At 36.1% G+C, this 19972-nt stretch overlaps 2 protein-coding genes across 2 annotated transcripts; one reads left to right on the forward strand and one right to left on the reverse strand.

Moving 5' to 3' along the window:
- The first annotated feature begins 66 nt into the window (after positions 1-66).
- Positions 67-3804, forward strand: LOC145571600 (uncharacterized). Its single transcript, XM_081630635.1, has 7 exons — positions 67-360; positions 452-514; positions 631-717; positions 1825-2062; positions 2720-2793; positions 2927-3025; positions 3348-3804. Exons 1-7 carry the CDS (start codon positions 109-111, stop codon positions 3426-3428), a joined length of 894 nt encoding a protein of 297 aa, XP_081486761.1. The 5' UTR covers positions 67-108; the 3' UTR covers positions 3429-3804.
- A 312-nt stretch (positions 3805-4116) lies between these two features.
- LOC145571601 (uncharacterized) lies at positions 4117-6912 on the reverse strand. The gene is made up of 4 exons (XM_081630636.1): positions 6321-6912; positions 5632-5735; positions 4442-4571; positions 4117-4351 (listed from the first exon to the last, which is right to left on the reverse strand). Exons 1-4 carry the CDS (start codon positions 6423-6425, stop codon positions 4313-4315), a joined length of 378 nt encoding a protein of 125 aa, XP_081486762.1. The 5' UTR covers positions 6426-6912; the 3' UTR covers positions 4117-4312.
- Positions 6913-19972: the final 13060 nt, after the last annotated feature.

The following is a 19972-nucleotide window of genomic DNA, read 5'->3' on the forward strand; positions in this document are numbered from 1 at the left end:
AATTAATCATAAATTCCGTTCTCTTACTCGAACGACACCGTAAAGGTCGCGTATAAACCTCACATTATCCACACAAACAAACCTCTTACTTTCTCTCTCTAACTATCAATGGCCGGAGCACCTCGTACTTCTCTCTCACCAACTCGGTTAATCATATCTCCTAACTCCGTCACCGGGAAATTTTCCCGGCTGAGATTCTCTTCCTCCGGCGTCTTCAGCCACCGCTGCTATGTCGCCGGCGGTGGATTATCTACTTGCGCCGCCTTCCAAACTCCGGTGATTTCCGAAGGTCCTTCATGTATTTTCGTCGGTCCTGTTGAAACAGCTAGTCAAGAAACTCTAGAAGCTCTTTATCGCCAGGTATTATCAGTTCATCTTGATTGAATCAGTGTAATTCATGGTTTGATTGATTTTAGTTTTGATTTTTTTTTTTTTTTTTTTAAATGGATAGGCGAAGGATTCGTATTACAGTGAGAAACCGTTGATAATGGATGACATGTTTGATAGAGTTGAGGTGAATTTGTTGAAACGATTTCTAATTTTGTTATATTAGGAATAAATTTGATTGAATTGATTTGTTGAATTACTGATGATTTATGATGAATTTGTGGTGTTTTGATGGTGGAACAGTTGAAATTGAGGTGGCATGGGTCGAAATACGTGATGAAATATCCAAGGTGTAGCTTACGACGTCAATCTACCTATGCTGATGCTCAGGTGAACTACAATTTATCTGTTTAATCGATTCGTGGAAAGTTGAATTATGATGATTAAATGTGTTTCTGCTCTTTAATTTACAAGACCAGAACTGGACTTTAATAGACTTGTCAAAAATTGACCTGACCTTGGATTAACACGAACTTGCTCCAAAGAATTGAAGTATTGAATTAGGATTGTTAAATCCGAAAGTGTAAAGGGAAAAGGGTGAAAATGCTACTAAAAAGAGGTCTTGACCAATCTAATTCTGATATATTATCCTTCAAAATATTATTGTCAAGTGTCTGCAATTATTTTACGAGGTGATGATGATGATGTAGCTAAGCTATATCAGTGTGATTGTGTGGACATTCAGTCTGAATAAAGTTTTTTCTTTAAGAAAATTAATGCAATATGACTTATGGCATTTCGTGCTTTTCTGGCTTAGAGAGGAGTTGTACAACTTCTACCTATTTTGAAGTATCAAAGCCCTTTGAGTAAGCAAGTCTTCACTTTAGTACCTGCTAATGGTTACTAAGAAGTACCAAATCGTTGTTCTGTGTGACCTGAAAAAATAATTGAAATTGAGCATTTGACCTCGTTAGACTGAATGTGTTATAATTGTATTCCTCTGCCTTGGTTACCTTCTGAAATAAGGTTAAGGTTAGTGATCTATGTTTTCATTATTGACCTGCAGTTTAGGGCAATTTTAAGGATGTAGTGCAAATTATCTGTTATATACTCTTGTGATGCCCATCATGATAATCTGTATAAACATTTTTGGGATGGGAGGGGGGAGAAGATGAAAAGGCTAGGCAAATTATTGAGTTTTGAAAGATGTGGCGTGTAAGTTTGTTTGGGGGCTAGTAAAACATTAGAGAAGGAAAGAAAGGCAAAGGAGGAAATTGGTAATTTGTAACTAAAGCTTCTGACTACCTCCTCCTTTGTTAATGCCAATTTGTCCCTAGTTTAGAAATTTTGTAACGTTTTTTAATATTAAGTGTAACTGTATTATTCACTATAGTTTTGTCATTGAAAAGAAATTTGTTAGTGCTTTCCAGTTTCCATGTTAAAATAGAAAGATATTTGTATATTAGTTGAAGATGTAATGACATGTATGTAGGGCAGGAAGACCCTTCGCAGGTGTTTGCTTTGGCGAGCGTCTGGTTTTTGATACTTGCATTCGGTGGTGCGGTATGCCTCGTGCCTATGTTGTACACCATCAACTTAGCTTATCAGGATGCTTTGAATTCAGAATCAGTCTACAGCAGCCATCCAGCTGTAGTCGAGTTTCTTGGCATGTTGAACACTCTGCTGTTCATTCTTCTGGGTTCCATTATTGGCTGCCCAATTGCTTCAGCTTCTGGTAATTTTGCATCCAGCCTTTTCATTACTACTGCTTTACTCTTTAGTCTGTTGAATTGATTAAACTGGTATAATAGCAGGGTGCCCTTAGACCTTCAACCTCGTAGTATATAGCTGCCATATGTATTACGTAGTAAGGCCCTCTTCTGTTCACCTTATTTCCACTTATTTCAGGGTTAATAAGTTCAGATAAGATAAGTTCAGATAAGTTGTGATAAAGGTTAATCAGGGCTACCAAGTTTAATTTATAATTAAAATAAGTTCTAATAAGTTCAGATAAATTAAGATAAGTTCAGATAAGGTCAAATAATTTCATATAAGTTCAGATAAGTAAAAATCAGGTGAATAGAACAATCTTATACAGTTAATACAGAAATAGATTGTCACGTCATTCTTGATTACTGCAGGTTTTGTTACTTGTGAAACCAAGTGGAAAATAGTTATTTTAACAGTGAAATAATAAGTTTATTGGGTTGAATGTCATAAAAAAAGAAAAAGAGAAAAAAAATAGATGACCATCATTATCCTAGTTTGGTTGATGATTAAGTTTAAGGATGAAAGGGGAAGATTTGGTTCTTCAGTATTGCTTTCTTTGGTCAATCATGGTTAAGTCACACCAATAATCATCTGTCGTCTAATGCCCATCTTTACTGTTCAGCTAGAGCACTACGAGGCCTGTGGCGGAATGATCTAGTGGCGCTGAAAGGAGCTTGTCCAAATTGTGGAGAAGAGGTTAGCTTACTGAGTTTGCACTTTTACCTCTAGAAATTATTTGTTAAGGCTGTGTCCTCATTGTAATAATTGGATCAGAGTGATTTGTACATAGTAGTATCTTTCTTACAGATATTGCTGGCAAAATTTTCAGGTCTTTGCATTTGTGAGGTCAGATCATAACCATAGCTCTTCTCATAGATCAGATTGTCATGTATGTGAATGTCGGCTTGAATTCCGCACCAAAGCTGAGGTAAATTCAGTTTCCTTTAGCTTCACAATGGGGATTGGATGACAATTTTTGGTATGTTGTCACAAGTGGCTACAACTTCATTTTCTGACTGCATCATATATCAAAATATACAGCATAAGAACCAATGTAACCCAAGATCTTGAATTAAATAGAATCAGCAAGTTTTTGTTCCATTTATATGTGGGCCTTCATCTCCTTATGTAACCACTCACTAACCATGACTGTTTAATGTTATAGATTGTTGGTTAACTTGATTTTGGCTTATGTAGTTTGGAGATTGTGTTGAAATTGCATGACATCTCTTATATCTATCATATTGCAGCAATCCATTTCAAAACTTGGCAGACGATGGGTTCATGGTCGAGTATACCTGATATCTGATAGACGAAGTCGCCGGCGTTAAAACATTGACATAACAACCGGGGCAAGAGAGTCAAATGTAATTTTGAGTTCATGTACAGTAGGATGATTCTTTTGAAGCTGAGCACAGGCTGGTAGTACAAAATTCAAAGTATACAGCAAAGCAAAATTTATACAGTTGGACATTAGCGTATTACCATACTGTAGCCTCCTTCCTGCCTAGCTAAGTGTAAATCTCCCATATCATGTATGAAATCTATAGTGCATAGTATTTCCCTATTTTTCTTTTCTTACTACATATTATTTTCTTGGTCTGAGTTGGTTGTTGAACATGCCAAGACACAAGGCTTCATGATAGCTATTGCAGTATTTCTTTCCGTTGTCATGGAAATTGAGATGCTCAGGATTAATTTTACATCTATCTAGTGCCATTTATAGTTAATTTCTTCAAATTTAATGACAGGGTAATTACTCTATAGAGCATGTTATTTTACTACGGAACAATTTCCCTTGTGAAACTACATAACCTGCTTGAGAGATAGCTGTAAAGTTCACTGTCAACTGAGAATCTGAGATTTGGATAGCCTGTGATCACTATTGGAATGTGTATCACAATTAAAATTCAATAGGCATATTGGATCTTTATTTCAACAAGGCAAGGGGGTAGTCTTTTTTGGATCCCTCTAAGAAGGAACGCCAAAGTTCTCAAAATTATTAATACTTCCATGAGATGACGAGTAAGAACTTTGCTATCAATTTAAATGCTAAGGAGTTTGTGCTTCACAATAAACTAAGAAAGTACAAACTTTAAACAAATACTTCATTCAACTGTAATAATGGAATCATCTAGCTGTTCCGGGCAAATCAGCAAATTTGGCGCCAGTTCATTTCAATATCAATCAAGAATAATTCTTGCTACCTAGTCAATCAAAAGTGTCCCAAGCTGTATACTAGAATCCATGCAAGCTGTAAAAACAGGAGACAGAACTCAATTTCCAGCAATGGATCAAACAGAAAAAATTTAGAATGCTATGTTGAGATGGCAAAGGGGCTTACCAAAAAGAGAGTCATTGATGCAAAAAGCCCTTCCTGGAGAAGAGCACTATGACCACCATATTCTTCCTCGTCGACCTTCAGTATCAATGCATAATACCCATACACGATGGCAGTGGAAAGAGCCAAGAACCTGTAACCATACAGCAGAAAGCAATGAACAATGAATCATCAGGAAGAAAAGGGCCAGAGACAATCGAACAGAAACATGATGACATGACATGAACAGAAACCTAATTCCTTAAATATAAAGACCATAATAACATGGCCTCAACTTCAGAATTTCAGTTATGTGCAGGCAAAAAAGCCTTGAAGATAAGCTGGGCAGCTCTTCATTTATTTCCCCACTGACATAGGAAACTCCCACGTACAATCCAAAGAGCTAAAATTAGGATTTGAGATTATTTCCTTAAAAAAACCCTATAGAACTTATTAGCCCAATAGCCCCTAAACGAGCTTATTTCTCCTTATTCAGGAATATTATGGTCTTATAGGCCCCTATCCAAAATTATTTTAGTTGCGCTTTGAACTTTAGCCCTTACATGAACTTATCTAAACTTCGCCTATTTTTCCTCAACCTATTCCAACTTATTAGTCGTTATCTTAACTTTATATAATAAGGTAGTATTAAATTTATTAAAGCTTGGTGCTTCAAGGTGAAAAGAACAAAGCCTACAAGATGTCAGATCATGTCATAGCATTAAAGACAATGTCACTTCTGTATCTACAAGAACATAAGATTGATACGAAAAATACAGATGTACAAGGGTTCCAGGTATTGGCCTCTTTAGAAAAACAAAAAACCCAAAAGACTCAAAGTAAGCTAACATTTGCACATAACCCATAAATTTTCCAATCAAATATAAAAATAGCAAATAATCATCCAACATATAAAAGGTATTCCTATATACAATCAGGAGAACAAATGCGTTGTACTCATAATATTTTACAGGATACAGACACGCCACAATAATGAAATTTATAATACTCTAATGTCAATGACCACTTGTTATATTCCATAATGTTTACAGAAAGAGCAAATTGATTTGCAAAATATAAAACAGCTAATTTGGAAGATTCATGCCAAAATAATTCAAGGCAAATGTTGATGCAGAAATTTTCATTTATAGTAAAACCAAAATGCACTCTAAAACACTGTCTGTATAATAGGAGTACTTCTAAGAGCAACTTACAATATGAGCCATACACCTCCGACCAAAGGAATCGCACCCCAAATCAAACCACACACGAGGCCCACGATTTGTCGAGTCCAATGTAGAACATCCCCCAGTTGATCCTGAAGAAGAAATTAACAGCTCAACAATCAATAAAAGACATGCTCAAATAGACAAAAGTCAACCCCATTCTCTCTTACCTATACATAAACCCTCTAAAGAGTAACATTCAATTAATCAATACGGATAAACAAACAATCTAGCAATAGTAATTTCACCAGAGAATGGATTAACTAACTCATCAGTTCAATGTTATTTGGTACTAAAACCCAAAATCCCCTTGATTACGACTAGCTAAACCTTCATCAAGCCTACACACTGAGATTGACTATAACTTGGATCAACCATTAATTTGACTGATTTGGTAAAGCTTCAACAATCCCTATATTTAAGAATAACTAAATCAACCACACCAATTAGAATCAATTATACCTTACAATAAATCTCATTAATTTGGAAAATTGGCGGAAACTCCAATAATCCCACTAAGATGGACTAACTCCAATCTTCTACATAATCATAAATCAACCATATTGATCTCAAACTTAACTAACCAACATAGTTCTTAAACATCGAATTCATGCATTTATTATCTAAAAATTAAAGAATTTGAAAAAGAAAAATAATTTCATAGATAAGAAAGTAACCTTATCCCAGGAAACATCAGGATCAAACAATTTGCCCAATTTAAAAGGAGAAGAGTGACCATTCTGATGGTGATGGTTCAATTTCGATGATTTCTTATCCTTCATCCTTGTAAATCAACTCGTAAAACCCAGAAATTAAAACAAAAATTACGGTTTATGCGCAATAATCTGGGCAATTAAGGAAATAGTGGGGGTTTTGGGGAAATGGGTAAAATTTGAATGGTGAATATATGTAAGCTGACAACAATTGTAGGTGGGTTAAGCTTGGGATCTGAAAAAAGACAACGATGATGAAGATATGAATTATGTTGGTTGAATTGAAAATGTTAATATTAAATTAGGGTTTATTCTAGATGAGGAAAGCACGTGGTCAGATCAGAAATTTGTAGGTGTTTATGATCTGTAAATTCTAGATTCTGGGATTAATGCAAACCTAAACAAAGAGGAAGATAAGAGAGAGTACTAGAGACTAGAGTAGTGGTGTTGAGAATCTTGAGATGGGATTGAGTGTTTTTTTGGTTTGAGGATGCTGGTGTATGTAGATGATTGACTCACAATCCTACTAGTATTATTTGGGGACCTGAATTTTGTGTTCAAATTTATCTTGGAAGAGTCCTACATATGTTAAACGATCAACATTTGACAAATAATATCCTAACATAGTCATTCAAGGAAAAGAAAGGGTCGAATACACATAATCAAGTTGGGATTAGCCTATTCGGCCATCTCCATACCTAAGTATTTAGTCCGTTACACTTAACTAGGTTAATTTGTGAGGTTTTTGTCTGTACATGAATCTTTATCTTATCTACCATAAGGAGAAAAAAAAATATGGGCGTATCTTGTGTTGGATGAATGACGCACATTGATTCATTCGGTAAAGTGAACTGCAACGATTCTTAATTAAGAGAAAAAAACCATCTACGTAAACATTCCACGAAATTGCCATAAGAAAAGGCGGAGAGAAAGTTAGAGCAACTCCAACAGTGTAAAATTAGGACTAGCTTGCAATTTATGAAACTAATAAATAATTAGCTTAACCGTTGGGATTGCATTACGAAATTAGCTAGGCAAAGCTATTCGCTTAGCTAAGCGAATTCGCTTAGCAAATTGTGCCAAACAGAACAAACAACAAAAGGTTGCATCGTGTATCTCACGCTAACAAGAAATAATGGGCGTGAATGTCAGACGCCAAACTGCTTTTCTCAAGTTGCATTTTTTATATATATAATTTTAATTACATTTTTAAATTTAAAATTATTTGTTTTTAGGTACTTTTGTCATTATTCTATACTAGTTGACTACTTTTGCAACTTTTACACTATACACTCCACATATGTGATTTCATGTACTACTTTATAGATAAATGGTTATATCTTTGTTATTTTATACATAAAAATTGCAGCTTTTACAGTGCTATTTATCAACTTTATTTTTTTATTTTTTATTTTTTTTTGTTTTTACGTTTTCAATTTTGGTTTCAAGATTTTTTTGGCACTTATTTTCACTAGTAGAGTACTTTTAGCATGGTTGTTATATAATAGAGTACTAGATTCTGATACTTCATATGAAATACTTATATAATATTCAATTATTCATATACTACTTTATAGGCTGTAGTATAAAACAAATTAGCTAGTCTGTATAAAAAAAATTAATAAGTAAATAATACTTGTAGGAATTAAAAAAATTGAACAAAAAAAAAATATTAGAAATTAGCTTAACCATTGTGGGATAAATTAGCTAGAAGGTAGATTAGCTTTGCAATCCTAGGTGGCATGACAAGCTAATTTCACAATTAGCTTGCCATTGGAGTTGCTCTTAACACAACATATTATCATCAAACGACTTTAAATTTTTGTGAGTCATATAAAAATCCATCAACATATTTTTAAATGTTTTCAATTCCTTGAATTGGATTTTCAAATATGTAATTAACAAGTCAACAACATTAGGGTTTGTTTTGTTCACCTTATTTTCACTTATTTCATATTTCAAGTGTAATAAGTTCAAATAAGTCCAGATAAGTTAAGTTCAAATAAGTTCAGTTCCAAAAATATAATTTCTGATAAGGGCTAACTAAGTACAAATTACAGCTAAAAAAATTATTAATAAGGTCTAATAAGTTCAGATAAATTTAGATAAATACATATGAGATCAAATAAGTTCAAATAAATCAAGTGAATAGACCATATTCACTTGATTTGTGCTCATTTGAACTTAACTTAACTTAACTTATCTGAATTTATTAAAGATTTTTTAGTTATAATTTAAACTTCGGTAACCCTTATCATAACTTATATTTTCTGAACTTATTTTTCCTGAAGACCTGAACTGCAGTGAATATCAAACATAAATTAAATGAAATTTAGGTGAATAGATCAAGTCCTGAGAAAGTAATTGACCCCTTAATGACTCTTTGGATGACAAAATTTCGTCTTAATCCTCATTGTTTGAATCACATGATGTATGGTCGGAAAAATGGGTTCAACAAACATTTTAAGTGCAACACTTTTGAAGAATGTGAATGTAGGAATGACTATTACATTGGTTGAAAACATCACATTGGTTGAAACATTATAATTAAATTTTGGAAACTAGTTATTTTTTAATTATTATTATTTTTTTTAACAGTAAGGAAAAAGACCCTAATCGAACCTCAACCCTCACGGTTTTCTTGATCCGGTATTTGCGAGTCAGACACTTTGAGAGTGAGGGGGTAAGGGTAAGGGATCCCCCACCCTCAAAGTGCCACTAGTGGGGATTGAACCTCCAACCTCAAGGTTGGAAGGTACAATCCTTACCACTAGACCAAGCTTAGCTTGATTTGGAAACTAGTTATTACAGAACCGGAGATTGTCACTAGAGTGTTTTGATATACGTACGGAGTAGTATAAAAATAGGAGAGGTGGAAGTTATAATAAAATAGAGAAGTGAAAGTTATTTAGAGGTTATTGCATTAATAACTAAATAAATATGCACAAAATTATAGGATTGGAGTTTTGGGGTTATGTGCTGAGTATTTAGAAAAAAATTTGTGAAATTAATATATATATGACAAAAATCTATTAATGAAAAAGAAGAATCAAAACTAAATAATTAATCCCATGTTTTGTAGACTTTTAGAATTTAGATTTTCTTGTACACTGCTATTTGAGGAGCAAAAAAGGATTTTTTTTTTTTTTTTTTTTGACAAAGGATACAAACAGACTATTTATTAATATTAAAGCAAATAAAACTAACCGCCACTTCCCCAGCTATTTGATGAGCTCGATGAACGCGGTGACGGCACGCGTAATGTATGCTACAATAACGAAAAGTAGAGCCAATCAGTTTAATCTTGCGAATGAGCCAAAGGTAAGCAACGTTACCATGACCATCCCCTCGAAGAAGGAAACAAGATTATAGGAATCGGTAAATACCGTTAAGGAATGAAAACCTCGATCAGAAGCCCACTGTAACCTATACATGCATGCCACAGCCTCCGCATGTAAAGCAGAGGTACAAACCCCAAAGTTACTTCTACCAAAGATCCGATCATCCAACGGGTCACCATTATCCACGCACCATCCCATCCCTGCTTGTAGATAATCTTTGAACCAAGAGCCATCAATTTGAAGAGAAAGCAAAGCTGGCCCTTGAGTACCTAATCCCAACTGAGCTATGTAAAACCCAGGCGAAGGAGAGGCACCACCACTGCCCCCCGCAGCATAGGGGTTGCGCACGGAAGCGTCCGTGTTGACAAAGATTGCATGTGCGTTCATAACCTCCGCGAATTGTAAAGCAAACAGCCGACAAGCAGTAGACTCCTTAAAGATTCTGGAATTTTGACATAACCACAGACTCCAAAGCGTATCGACGAATGTACCTACGCGAGTACTAGAAGGCCAATCCTGACTAATAAAAAGTTGGATATACTCTAGGATCCAATCTGAGAGAGAAAAGCCTCCATTAAATTCTGAGCGGATGCCGAGGCATCCACCCCTCCAAACTGTTCGTGCACTTAAGCACATTCTAAAGAGATGCTGCAAGTCCTCTAGTTCTGACCTACAAAGGTCACAAAATTCATCTTTAATCGGAACCCCTCTATGACTAAGTTCCACCTTGACTGCAAACGCACGATGTAGAAGTTTCCATAAAAACAGCTTCCATTTTGGTTGTAATTGGAGAGACCAAAGAACTTTCCAAAAGGACCCCATACTAGAATGTGTGGAAGCGGGAGAGAGTTGTTGTTGTAGCATCGCATAACCAGTTTTCACCGAATACCGCCCCGACGGGGTACCTGACCAATAACGAAAATCCTCCTGCGTCGTATCAGGTAACTCCATAGCTAAAATTGTTGACGCATCCATAGGAACAAACCAAGCAACAACTTTATCAGTGTCCCACCCTAGTGTTTGAAGGTGAATGAAAAAACTGACTGTTTGTGCTGCAATATTTTGTAAAGAAATCTCGAGTTTGAACTCTGGAATACTACCATTGACCCAAGCGGTCGACCCAGCGAGAGTCGAGCGACCATTACCAACTTTCCAACTACAACCTTGTTGTAAAAGAGTATCCGCTTTAAGTAATTCCCGAAGATCATACGAATTACGACCAGCAACCCGTGGGCAAATCTGAGGGTTGCTGGAAAGAAAGGTCATACGTGCACTGTAAACTTTTGACACTAGCAATTGGGGGTTAGTAAAGAGACGCCAAACTTGCTTCATAAGCAACGCCTTATTTAAAGAAGACAAGCAGCGAATGCCTAGGCCACCTAAGCCACAAGGAAGATGCATGTATCCTTATTAACCCAATGCATACCTTTAGTATCAGAATGCGCCCAAAAGAAGCGCATGAGTAAGGAATCAATTTTCCCTGTTATAGAGGTCGGCAACTCGTAGCAAGCAAGAACATGAGAAGCCATAGCTACAAGAATCGAGTTAATAAAGATTAACTTCTGCGATTGAGAGAGTCGGATAACATTTAAACAATTAATTCTGCCAATTATTTTGTCGATGATGAATTGGAAGTGGTCCTTCTTTTTTCCGACGAAATCGATCGGAGCTCCCAGATGATGATCGAACACCTGAACTTGCTTCATTTGGAAAATTGATTTGAAACTAGCCTGAGTAGAGTTACCAATATTCAAGCTAAACTTTATCAAGGATTTTGACAAATTTAGCTCTTCACCAAAAATTAGTAAACCGATGAATGATCTGCATGATATTAATACAGGACTCAGAGGTTGCCCTGAAAAAGATGATTGCGTCATTCGCAAAGAATAAATGCGAGATAGAATGACTCGTCGTGGATCACTTGATTCCATGAAATAACTTCAGATCCTGTCCAAGATTCAACATCCTCGAGAAAATATATATACAAAACAGGAAGAGGTACGGTGAAAGAGGATCACCTTGGCGGAGACCACACTATAGATGAAAGGGGTCCGACGTCGTACCATTGATTAGAGATTTGTATGAGACCATGGCAAGACATTTTTGGATCATTTGCAACCAACGAGCTGGAAAGCCGTAGGCCTTCAAGACCTGTAAAAAAAAGCTCCAATGAACATGATCATAAGCTTTGCTCATGTCAATTTTGATCGCTGCTAACCAGTTAGTACCAGATTTAGAGATGTTAATTTTCTCCATCAACTCATGACTCAACAGAATGTTATCCGTCATGACTCTGCCTTGAACAAAGGCATGTTAAGAATTCGAGATAAGAAGAGGGAGATACTAACGCAGTCTGGCGACCAAGCACTTAAAGGCGTTTTTGTAAATCGTATTATAGAGGCTAATTGGTCGTAGATGTCCTATCTCCGTTAGGGTACCAATATTCGGGATCATAACAAGGAGAGATTGATTCCATTCTTTCAGACTGAACCCCGTTTGAAAGAAACTTTGAATGGCAGTGATGACCGAGTCTCCAATAACCTCCTAGTGAGTTTTAAAAAACTCAGCTGTAATCCCATCCGGGCCAGGAGACTTACAGTTACCTAAAGCAAACATGCCATCCCTAATTTCCTTAGCAGAAAAAACTCGTTCCAAATTATTAAGTTGAGAAAAAGTGAACCGTGGGAGATCTAGTTCCCGCAGGACAATGTCAAATTCCGGATCATAAGGAAGCATAACATCACTCTTAAAGGTCTGTTTTAGAGAAGTGACGACAATACGCTGAACGTCCGGCTGACCATGCTGAAGAACACCATGATCATCAAGTAATGAAGTAATCACATTCTTCTTCTACCGACTTTTGGCTTTTGAGAACAAAATCTTTGAGGGGCAGTCACCTTCGAGTATCCAATTTTTCTTACACCGTTGCCTCTAGAATTGAAGTTGTAGTAAAATAGTGTCCTTCAAAGTAACAATATCAAACATATATTGAACCACAATAGGAACTGACTGTATTGATTCTCCTTGAGTGGAAAGTTCCTTTGAAATTTTTTTCCAATCCACGCCCTAAAATTTCTTATTGTTAAGACACCATTTTCGAATTAATTGCTCTACATGATCTAAATTTTTCGAAAGAGTTAAATATTGGAGAGCCAATAGTATTCCTTTGCCATGTATCCCAAACGAAATCATGTATCTGAATATAGTTAAGGCACCAATTGTCTAACTGATAAGGACGATTTGGCGTGTGGTTGAAGGGAGAGTCGTCAACACAATAACAGCATGATCAGATACAAGGATCGATTGATTGAGTAAACGATTATCTAGATAGTTATGAAACCAATCAGAGGTCATATAGGAGCGATCCAACCGTTATAAAATAAGTTTGTGTGCCTCCCAATTGTTAGTCCAAGTGTAAGGGGGGCCTTTGAAAGGAGTTGAAAGTAGACTAGATTTTAATCTAAAATCAATAAAGGAATCCCAGCCCTTAATTACAGTAGAACCACCCAACCTATCATAATTATGCTCTATTTGATTAATATCCCCGATAATCAAACAATTAGGAGCAATAGCAAGTAAATCTAAAATCAAACCCTAAACTTGGGGTCTATCTTCTACAACAGGAGCACCGTAAACAAACATCACACATCTACTTATTTCATTAGGTACTTTTATGTTACAGAGTACAACGTTTGAATAACAAAAAACGCAAGAAACATCTTCCAAACCAAACCCAAAAAGCGCTAAACCCCCACTACTACCATCCGAGTCAACCCTAAAAACCGAAGTAGGATTAGAACTACTAAGTAAGCTAGTGACCACTGAAATTGAAACTTTGGTTTCACAAAGAAACAAAAAGTTAGGAACCAAAGAGTGAAGTAACCAAAAAAAACATAAGAGAGCTTGGGGGAGTTAATGTCATTGAGACCCCGACAATCATGGACACCTTGGGAGCTGTGAAGGGCCAACCACCAAACCAAAATGTGCACGCCTAATAAAAGATGAAGTAGCAGAAGTAGCATTCACAAAGGGGATGTTCCCTGCACCAAAGGAACCAGCAAGAACATCCAGCTTTTGATGTTTCAGAGTAGAATTAACCCAACGGTTCGTTAGCTACCTCTTGCGTTGAACATGACCTGTATGAGTCTTGTTAAATTCGGCATTCAAAAAGGAAGAAGCTGAAGAGCCATGAAAGCCCAAATCTGCAGCAATATCAACATCAGAGTAACATTTTTCATGAGCGAGACCAGCAGGAGGTGAATGGGGGGTATAAGAAAAGCCCCCTTTTCTGTATAAGTTAAGATTTCTGCTTTTTTGACGCTTTTGATACCAAGCAGAACCAGCATACCCAAAGAAAGGGGCTTGATCATAGGACCTGCAGCGCGTGAAGGGGCCTGGCAGGTTTTGTTTTCTTGGCAAGCTGCTGTTAGACCCAGGAGAAGAGGGATTAGCTTACGATTTGGGCTTAGAATGCAACCCATTTAAACCACGTGGGTTAGGAGAAGCATTGTCATCAGACAGAGAAAGCGAAGCAAACAAGGAAGGAATAATAAAGTCCATAGTAGCAGATGAATAAGAAAGTTCAGCAGAGTGAAACAAGGCTTATGGCGTACCATTACTCACTGCATAAGGGCATATTCCAGAGCTAGGAGAATTGTCTTCATCAGTTATTGCCTTGAGGGTCAGAGCTCGATTTGTCACTTAAAAACTCTCCTCAAGCGATGCATTCATACGAAACCCCCCCTCCAAAAAAAGAAGAAGTAGACCGAGTAGCAGTAAATGGAGCATAAGGGTCACCAGCCGGAATAGCAGCCCTATTTTCTTCTATGAACCTTGTAGAACGGGGGTTGTGATACGACTCGAGCGTCGTTGATCAGTTTCGGAAGAGGACCTGCTTGACTTCCCCTGGTCAAAGGCAGAGCCGTAGACAGAGCTATCCACGAAAGAGGATGTGACAACAGTATGCTGATGAGACAGATAGCCATTTTGATACACCCCATTTATGGGAATAAAATCTGGTTCGATGTTGTCATTGTTATCCCCATCGGGATCAGCAACCTCGGCATGACCATTTGGCATATTATTCTCCCTCCCCCCCCCCCGGCACCTCCAGAGGAATCAGAATCAGCATCCGAGTTAGCCCCACCATTTTGGTCACTGCCCTCACTATTCTGATCATCATCAGGAGGTTCATGATCGGCTTCATTATCATCATCAGCTTCATTATCATCATTAGCATCCGGATTATCATCAGCTGGGTTATTACCCGAGTTATCATTATCATCAATCCCATCATCATCATTATTATCCGAATCACCCGAACTATCATCATGAAACTCAAAGTCTTGTGCTAAAACAATAAGGTTAACTCGTGTGTTTCGAGTATTGAAATTCTCTTGAGACCCTTCCACCATATTCGAATAAAAGGATCGATTACTTGGATCATACAGCACTGTCCTCCCTTGAGACTCAAAGGTCTCCATCCGAGCATGAATACGCCGGGCAGCCACATAATCCGAGGACATAAAAAATTCCTTGAAGTGACCCACACAACCACACTTCTTGCATAATCTAAACACTCCTTCATACCTAAAATAAATCAAAATTGGACCAAATTCCCTAGGGATGTAACACCCTGGAATTAGAGGTTTAGAAAGGTCTAACATAACCTGGCCGCGAAATTCTGGCTCCTCCGGCAGGCCATCCCCATCATAATTAAGAGTTTTCACCAACCCTACAAGTTATAGGGTTTTTACAGCCCACTCCGGATCAAGAAACCCTAGAGGAAGCCTATAAACTCTAATCCACAACCTAGTCATATCAAAATTAACATTTGCAGACAAAGTGTAACGATTACATCTTCGAACATTGCAAATTCTACCATCCAAAATGAAGGTGTGTTGCTCAAGTAAAGCCTCTACATCCGCAGAGTTTGCACATGCAAAAATAAAATAACAACCAGTACGACGAATAACAATATTACCTCGTGTGAGCCATTGAGTATCGACCATCTGTTGAACAATCATGCGACTAGGATAATTGGGCCCAAAGAACCGACCAATTACCGCTTTGTTCCAACCGATGTTTGTAATATAATCCTCCAAAGGCTCAGTTAAGTACACCCCCATACAATACACGGTCCAATAATTAATATTTACCATTATTAACGAGACAACAAGGACATCAATAAAGAAGAGAAGAGTTAAAGGAGGAATAAGAACAGAGTGAAGAACAAAGATTATTAGAGAAAGAAGTAAAAAAAGGTTTACTTCGTTGAAATGTAAAAAAAACCAAGGAGTTAATCCACAAAGGAAAGACACCAAGCAACTTTGCATGCCTTCCACGTGTAATTAAGGGAGCAAAAGAGGTGAACAAGCTAAAATAGTGGGGTTAGTCAAGAACAAACCTTGAACACTACGGAAAGGTTCACTAAACAAATTTGGGATTAAAAAAAAAACCCTTGACAAGCCTTGATTGGTAGAATAATTCGACTACTTGGTAGAAAGGGATTTAAGAATCCAGTAGAAAAGGACACAATTGGTTGTTAAACCGAATAAGGAAGTTAAAGAATTTCAAGAACAAGGGAAAAAACCCTAGGCATCGACTCAAATGCTTGAGAGAATTTTTGACCTGCTTTTTTGAAAATCTTGTATAAAAAGGAATTTTAAATACTGAAAAAAGGAACCATCTAATAATGAGAAAAGGAACCAAATCTAAATAAATAATCCCCAATTATGTTTTTAGAATTTAGATTTCCTTGCACGGTACCATTAGATTAATAGTGGAGCAATTCCAATGGCAAGCTAATTGTCAAATAAATTTGTCATGTCACATAAATCTTTAACCTAATTATCTTTCTAGTTAGTTTGAGTCTCGAGTCCCAATAGCCAGCTATTAAAGCAACTCAAATAATAAGCTAAAGCAAATTAGTTTGTTTTGTCACATAAAATTTTAAGTTAATCTCTTTTATAATTAGTTTGTGCCCCAATAGTTAGCTACTAGCATGTGATTAATATGAACCTTTATTTCTTATTTAGCATTTTAAATTTAATTTTATCAATATAATCCATGTTTCTGGCAAGTTAGTCAATAATTAATAAGAAAGATCTTGCTAACAAACGCATCGAGGCATTAAATAATAAATAATATATTATTTAAAATAGTATTAAGTACGTAATGTATGACAAAATCACGCGTTGATCAGTATAATTAGTGTTAATTTTACTTTAATACTTTCATATTTAGTTTTCTTATCTAAAATATGAGTAAAAAAGATGAACATTGTATTATCTCTGATACGGAGTACAATTTATCTTAATCATTGTCAAGATATTTATTGGCTAATTTAATGAGCTTGAATTTGGCTAATTAAAGAAGAATTAGAAGTGGAATATTTGGAATGAGTACTACATCAATTTAAAAGATTGTAATTAAATTTTGTGAAGTTGGTTCAAGAACGGGGCAAAAAGGTTAGAGCCTTAGGGCCTGTTCTCATTTACTGAACTGAATCGAGCTCAACTGAACTGAACTGAATTGAATATTTTATGAGAGAAGGAAATTAGGAACTAAAGTAAAGTGAAAATAAGCTGAAGAAAACAGGTCCTTAGAGATGCATTGCGATTTTTGCCTAATGGATTAACATGACAACCATCTAATTAATGAAAAAATGGAATCAAAGTAAAAAAATTCTCAATTATGTTCTGTAGACATTTAGAATTTAGATTTCTTGTACGTACAATCATTGGGGCAACTGAACAAAATTAAACTCGATACAAACCGTTTTTTCTTTTATTTTCCTATTTATTACCCCATTTCTTATTATTTGTAATAAATGAGTATTATTTGTAAGACATAAAAAATTTATTTGTTGCAAATAATAAGAACGGAAGTAGTATTTATTTTTATTTTTTTATTGGACTCCCTTCTAGTCTAGAAAAATAAAATTTGTTAAGATCAGAGTTGTGTTACCTCTGTGTAAAGTGTAATTGAACAACTAAGGACGTGTTCACTTTAGCTTAATTTTAGTTTAGTTCAATTCAGTTCCAATCAGTTCAGTTTAGTTCAATTCAGCTCCTAATTTCCTTTTCTCATAAAATATTCATTTCAGCTCTATTCAGTTTAGTTCCAATCAGTTTAGTTCAGTTCAACTTAATTCAGTAAATGTGAATAGGCTCTAAATATAGAGCAAGTTGACTACATTGTGAAACTGATCTGAAACAACCACTAGTTGCCATGAATATTTACATTGTTAATTATCTTAATAGTTGCCATGAATCCCGAGATATTAATTTGCCAAATTTAAATGAATTTGAATAAATAAAGAAGGTTTTGAAACGGTATTATTTGAAAGCATTACACCGGTTGAAAAGATTGTTTTTTAAATTGGAAAGTTTGTAATTATGAGAACTGAAGAATAAGAAGATGTAGATGTTAGAAGTGAATCAATAATAATTTCTGCTTAATGGATTGACATGACAACTATCTAATTAATGAAAAAAGAATCAAAGCTAAACAAGTATGGAGTATCCCCAATTATTTTAATTTAGTTTGAATTTTGGAGCTTTTTGTTTTTTAACGGTACAAGTATTAATGGAGCAACCAAGCAAAATTATCGGTAATCGATGAACTAAATTTTTTACCCTCCCCCTTTGACTCCGGTTAACAACAACCACTCCTTTGCAGTGGTGGAGGAAGGGAGGGGGGAGGGTTTCGATGATAGTTGTGGGGTGCCCGATGGTGGTGAAGGAAATGCCTAGCTTATGTGTGTTTGTTTTTTTAAACCAATCACGTGTTACCATTCCAAGTAACTTGTTTATAACAAGTTGGGACAAAAAAAAAACGAATAACTCACAAACTCCGGATTATTTAAAAATAATCCAATGTTGCGATTATTTAAATTGAATGGGTAATTCTTGCCTAGGACTTGGGTATACAGAGGGCTTGGGTAATTCTTGCCAAGGACTTGGGTATACAGAGGGCTTGGGTAATTCTTGCATTATTGCTTTGAGTTCTAATTTCCTTGGGGGGGGGGGGGGGTGGAGTGGAATTGTGTTGCCCATATGGCTGCTAGGATTAGCCCTGAAGACAATGTGGAACAAGTGTTTGTATCTTCTTTTCGCCAAGGCTTGATTGCCTTGGCGGATATTGACTTTGGTTAATTTATGTTAATCCTACTCGCCGAGTAGTTTCTTTCAAAAAATAAATTGAATAGGTAAAAGTTGAGGGGTTGTTCCGATTGACTGAACTGAACTGAACTGAATATTTTATGAGAGAAGGAAATTAAAAACTGAAATGAACTGAAAATAATTTGAAAAGAACAGACCATGAGATTATTTTACCAATTTTTCAAAAAAACAAATTGAGAAAATGAGGTTCATTTAAATTGCAAGGTAGTCATATAATTAATGACTAATCATTGTGATGCAAATTAGCTACAAAGACAATGATGTGGTATGACTGTATGAGTGGCATTGCTTAGCTTATCATTGGAGGTGCTTAATAAGTTTATTGTATTTTATTAATGAATATCTTTGTATAATACGAAGTAGACTTGACAATCCTGACCCGACCCGTGACCCGAAAATTGACCCAAAATCATTGATCCAAACCCAACCCGAAATGGAGTTGACCCGAACGTGACCCGATGTTCGAAAATTACCCGACTTGAAATTAACCTGAAACTCGAAGTTGACCTGACCCGAAGTGACCCTACCCAATAAGGGTGTTCAAAAATATCCGATCCAAAAATCCGATTCGAAATTTCGGATATTCGATCAGGTTTTTAAGGTTTCGGATATTTCGAATCGGATATTTGAAAAAAAAATTGGATTTTCTAATCAAATACGGATCGGATTTTGTCCGAAAATTTTAACTACCCCGTCCGAAAGCCCGACTATCCGATCCGAAAATCCGGATATCTGAAAATTTCGGATCGGATTTGGATCGCAATTTCTCCGATCCGAAAATTTCGAATATCCGAATTTTCGGATCGGATTCAGATTGGATATCCGAAATTGAACAGCCCCACTACCCGATTTTAACCCGAATCGACCTGACCAAAAGTGACTAGATTCTCGAAGTGAATAGGGTAAAACGGTGAATTGTTTATTTTAGGGCTTCTTTCTTTGCTAAGTAATAGGTACTCCCATAAAAAAAAAGTTATAGGTACTCACAATTTTTTTTTTTTTAAGGATTTACTTTATTTTTCCAACTATTTTTAAAATTGAATTTATTTTGGTGACCCGATCTACACTTGACTCGACCTGAACTGAATCG

This window comes from Chenopodium album, chromosome 12, assembly GCF_948465745.1.
Source record: "Chenopodium album chromosome 12, dcCheAlbu1.1, whole genome shotgun sequence".
Taxonomy (NCBI): Eukaryota; Viridiplantae; Streptophyta; class Magnoliopsida; order Caryophyllales; family Amaranthaceae; genus Chenopodium; species Chenopodium album.

Bases quoted from the DNA above. Each gene is read 5' to 3' on its own strand.
- LOC145571600 (XM_081630635.1), top strand. From the start codon at position 109: ATGGCCGGAGCACCTCGTACTTCTCTCTCACCAACTCGGTTAATCATA. The intron at 361-451 runs GTATTATCAGTT...TTAAATGGATAG, and splicing joins TAGAAGCTCTTTATCGCCAG to GCGAAGGATTCGTATTACAG. The intron at 515-630 runs GTGAATTTGTTG...ATGGTGGAACAG, and splicing joins ACATGTTTGATAGAGTTGAG to TTGAAATTGAGGTGGCATGG.
- LOC145571601 (XM_081630636.1), bottom strand. From the start codon at position 6,425: ATGAAGGATAAGAAATCATCGAAATTGAACCATCACCATCAGAATGGT. The intron at 5,736-6,320 runs GTTACTTTCTTA...TTTCTTCTTCAG, and splicing joins CTGATGTTTCCTGGGATAAG to GATCAACTGGGGGATGTTCT. The intron at 4,352-4,441 runs GTAAGCCCCTTT...CTGTTTTTACAG, and splicing joins CATCAATGACTCTCTTTTTG to CTTGCATGGATTCTAGTATA.